This window comes from Nematolebias whitei, chromosome 23 (genome assembly GCF_014905685.2).
Source record: "Nematolebias whitei isolate Nwh7 chromosome 23, NemWhi1, whole genome shotgun sequence".
Classification (NCBI taxonomy): domain Eukaryota; kingdom Metazoa; phylum Chordata; class Actinopteri; order Cyprinodontiformes; family Rivulidae; genus Nematolebias; species Nematolebias whitei.
In genome coordinates, this window is record NC_056520.1 from 3,145,456 (window position 1) to 3,150,341 (window position 4,886).

Genomic DNA, 4,886 nt, shown 5'->3' on the forward strand with positions numbered 1-4,886 from the left:
TTTACACCTAAATATGTAGTTTGCTAACTAAATATTTAACTTGCAAGTTAAGTATTTAGCAAGATAAACGCCTAAAAACAATTATTTGTTTGCTAGAAATTATAGCAAAGGTGTGTCGCAGTCTAACGTTTGCTCTATAAATGCACTTTAATGGTCAAATTAGTTGCCGGTGCGGTGCAGCTGTTTTGACGTTTCCAAGAAGCGAGCAGAATGAAGGTGGGAACTCTACGGCAAGCCGATTGTGTCATTAATAGCCGGTGAAGATTCTCAGTCATCCAGGACATGGTAAATTCATAAAAGTTCAAGACAAAAACAAGTATAAAATAAGGTATAATAAAAAAAATTCCAGTTGTTTTTGTCTTGAACTTTTTTGAATTTGTCATTAAAGCCACATTTAGCTATTACATGATACAATGGCATGCCATACAGTTACTACTATTCTGCTGCCATCTAGTGGCTGAAAGTGATACTGCTCAATAGTTTTTTTCAGTCAGACTGAATGAAAACAGTCATATCTCAGACAAAATTATAAATATGGAAAAAAAATCCATAAATATGTCGTTTCGGCCTATAAGTCACAGGGAAAGTCAATTATGCAAAAAACTGTGACTTATAGGGCGGAAAATACTGTATATGAGCTTTGGGCTAAATTTGTGTTAGCGTTCTAGCAGGCTACCTTAAAATGGCATCCTTTGTATTTTCGCCTTTACAAATGAAACGATACTTTCAGATGCTTTGAAGTGGGATTTTGTAGGAAAAATAATTATTACTTGTTTATAGACAACTTCAAAAAGAATTTCAGTTTAGAGAAATGGAGTTTAATTCTCCTCGTTTTGAGAAGCTAACAGCTAACCCCAGACCAGCGTGGATTGCTGGCATCCTAAACTGTTCCAGTTGCTAAAATACACTAACATTTAATGTGGACACTTCTTTATAAACTATTATACTTCTGTTAAGTTTACAATACAAAGTTATTTACAAATAAATTTGCTGTTGTTTGCAAGCGCTAACAGCAATAGCTATCTGTAGCTCTTTCAGTGCGGCCCTTAAAACTTCAAGCAGGAATATAATATTTCTGTGGGAATGATTGGAAATAAATAGAAAATTAGACGAGAAACAATTATTTTCTAAATAGATCAAAAACAGCCTCCTAGCATTAGTAGTGTTTATGTGCTTAAAATATAATACACCAGATAAAGAAGTCAGTTATCAGGTCTCGCTTGTAAATGAGTCCCCGAGGCTCAATGGGATTAATCTGTAGAAATAAAGGTTGAATGAAAAGTAATTTGTGCTGAAAAGAAACTACCATTATCAGAAGGCAAATAAACACTAAAGTCTAACTTTGCACAGAAACACTTAAAACAAATATTAAAGAATAATTTACGTCATGCCAAAGTTGATCAAACTTTGCTTACAGCTGTTGCTGGTAGTTTACATTAAACAACGACAGCTGGGAGATTAATGTGAAATATAATAATATGGTTTCACATTGCTCTGAGCAGTAACAACAAAACCACATTTCTGAGTTTAGTTTGACCGAACAAAGTCAAAACTTCTCACTTTTGGACAAAAGTGGCTCAGTTGATAGAGCTGTTCTCTCAGCAAGAAGGTCTCCGGTTCAAATCCTGGACTGGGACCTTTCTGAGTGGAGTTTGCATGTTCTCTCCGGGTATTCTGATTTCCTCCCACAGACCAAAAACATCCATGTTTCTGGTAACTCTCTTGGTGAGAGAGACGGTGAATGCGGTGTTTTCCCAAATGCGCTAGCTATAAAGCTAGCAGAGGTAGCGCTCCGCTTCCCTCACACTGATCCGATCTGATTCCTTCAACCTCCCCCCCCCCGGTAGAAACTGGGGAGAAACAGCGCGCAACACAGGCGTCCACGATTTTTATCTATGGAAGAGGCATGTTACCGAGGAAACACTGGAACGATTGTTCGACTCATTTGTCTCTACGTGTCCCTGTGATGGACTGGAGACCTGTCCAGGGCGTTCCCCATGTCTTGCACAGTGATGGCTGGACATGGGCACCAGTGACCCCCGTGACCCTAAAAGGACGAAGTGGGTAAAGACAATGGATGGATGGTTGGATGGATAGATTATCTTCCAGAGGAGTTTCCCCAGATTGTTGTAAAGCGCTTTGAGTCTCTTGATAAGATAGAAAGGTGCTATATAAGTACAGTCCATTTACCATTTACAGTTTACACACACACACACACACACACACATATATATATATATATATATATATATATATATATATGTCTTGTCAGACCAAGCAACAGCATAACAAAAAACCCTCAAACTTACACAGTCAGTGGAGCATTTGAAAGAATTAGCCCAACAAACTGAGACTAACCCATGAGGGTTACGCAACTGTGTTTATTTAAAGCTAAAACTTTTGCTGGGCTCTAAGTGACAAGCAAATATCTGCATCTTGGCATTTAGTAAGACTCCATTAACAACAGAAACTGCATCATTTGAGCAGAGGTGACGGTAATTCACTGAATTTAAAAGCCCGAGTGTCAGTCTGTTTGAATAAAACGAAGAGAAAACATTTGTTTGAAAGGCTTTTGCATGTCGTGCAATTTAACTTTGAGAATCGCTATGGCTGTACCGTGATTACTGAAATACAGAGAGTAGTTCTTTGACCATCGGATGAAATTTTCTATGAAAAGTCGTCTCTAAAGCTGCTGCAGACGAGTTGTATTGAGTACACCTCAATTCAACGGCGCATTACTGAATGGGTCAGTGTGTTTCCAACGGGATGGGGGCAAAGGGGCAGTGTATGAACTTCTTGGTCCACGCTCCCTCCAGTTTGTAAGAGCGCTCTGCTATGCATCTTAAAGAACATAATGTTTCTTTCAAATATCTGATGAAGTCGTTTTACTGAAAAGAGAAGTTTGAGTCCATCATTGTAGTTTTCTTTCCTTCTGCTCCTTCTGTAGGACTACACACTGACCATGTACTTCCAGCAGTACTGGAGGGACAAACGTCTCGCCTACATAGGAATCCCCCTAAACTTAACTCTGGACAATAGGGTCGCCGACCAGCTTTGGGTCCCCGACACCTACTTCCTCAACGACAAGAAGTCTTTTGTTCACGGAGTCACTGTCAAAAACCGCATGATTCGCCTGCACCCTGATGGAACCGTCCTCTACGGGCTCAGGTAGGTTCCGTCTTCCCTTTTTGATCTTGTAAGACACATGTGTTCTAATGATCTGAAGCAGACACTGGAAGGGTGATCGATATCCTTCTCAGAAGGTTTAATTTAACTGCACATGTAAGGTACAAAATTCGCTGGGCCATCCTGAGACGCCATGAAGTCCCTGGAAATAGCGCTGAGCCTAGACCAGTACAAATGAGAACTGGCCACACCTCCAGGAAGTAGTCACTGCTGACTATAGGAAGTCCCTATACTACCTCATGTTACCAGCTCCCTGCCAATGATCCTCCTCCTGGAGTTTGTCTGTTGCGAGTGCAAGCGTGTAACTGAGAAATTCTTCCTACAGGAAACAGAAAATGGTAACAACAGATCCACCTTCTCTTACATGAAACTTTATGATGCTCAAAAACAATACACATAATCACACATTTCAGTAAGATATCATATAAACTGGTGAAAATATACGTATAGCCCAGTCTTCAGTACTTTAAGATATTTTAAAATAAAAACATTTACTGCTTGTACGTCTCGTCCACATACAAAGGTGGTTTTTGAGAATACGCGTTCTAACGTGAAGGTTACTGAAAACCGGGCAGTCTCTTTGCACCGGTGCAGTTTGCCCACATTTAAACGAGTGGTTCTGCATGTATTTTTGAAGCTAACAGCACGTGCTGAGAAGGTTAGTTTGTGAGAGGAAATGTTGAACAATGCTGAACGTGCCTAAAGTACATTCATAGCTATTTCCGTGAGCTACAGAAGAAAATATTAGCAGCCACTGATAAAAGTAATGCAGAGATTTAAACATCAAATTTATTAGTAATTTCTATTCTTTTCATCAGATAAGAAGGCCATAGTCAAGTGATTTTGACAAATATACACAAATGATAAATAAATGTCAATTAGTTGCCAAAGAACCGGAAGAAAACTTTTTTTTTCTCACTTGCCCTCGAACAAGACGGACACGTTTCTTCGCTCTCCTGCTTTTGTTCTTTGTCCTGTGTATCAGAGCCTCTCTTTACACATCTTTCGAATCGTAAAATATTATTATGGATCTGGTCAGTTGGTCTCTCAACACAATTGATAATTTTTTTTACAAGAGACAGGGTGCTGGAGAGCCCTCATGTCCGAGCGGACGCACGCAGCTGGGTATGTCATGGATAACACGTGTGCATAATTGGATTTATGTTACAGGGTTTCTGATTTTGGATCGGTGGATACCTAGGATATCGACAAATTAGTAAGATGTCAGCAGTAGTTTCAGCCCTGGTAAAGCTGCCAACCTCATGTGATGGATTAATTTGAGCTTCGAGCTTCGAGCTCTCAGACTCGTATGTGTTTCGAGCTCCCTGGAACTCACCGGTATGATGGATTCGACCCTGGAGAAAAGCTAACAAAGCACGGACCGGCAGAATGTCCACAAATCAGGCTGTTTGGATTCACCATTGAGAATTCCAGCAGAACTGAAGGCAGACAGGGACCAGAGTCTGTCTGCCCAAACAATTGTTATTTATCTGAATCTGGCATCCCCGCTCGGCCTTGGAAGGTCAACTTGCCTCAAATAAATTGCTCCTGTTCGATATGTAAGTAAAGAAGTTCTGCTTTGTCCAACCCCCGCAACCCCCTGAGAACTTCTGTGAACACTTATCGGAGCTGTACCGGCTGAGAGACACTAACATCTTATCAGGACTATGGATACTCGTACTGGCTGGGAGACACTGTAA

At 40.4% G+C, this 4,886-nt stretch overlaps 1 protein-coding gene across 1 annotated transcript in view; it reads left to right on the forward strand.

Annotated features, from left to right (window-relative positions):
- The window catches only part of LOC119428889 (gamma-aminobutyric acid receptor subunit beta-3), a gene marked incomplete in the record, with an annotated part of 92,213 nt that overhangs the window by 53,147 nt on the left and 34,180 nt on the right, over positions 1 to 4,886 (forward strand). Inside the window, 1 exon segment of the mRNA XM_037696584.1 lies at positions 2,948 to 3,168. Within this exon segment, the coding sequence (XP_037552512.1) occupies positions 2,948 to 3,168 (221 nt within the window).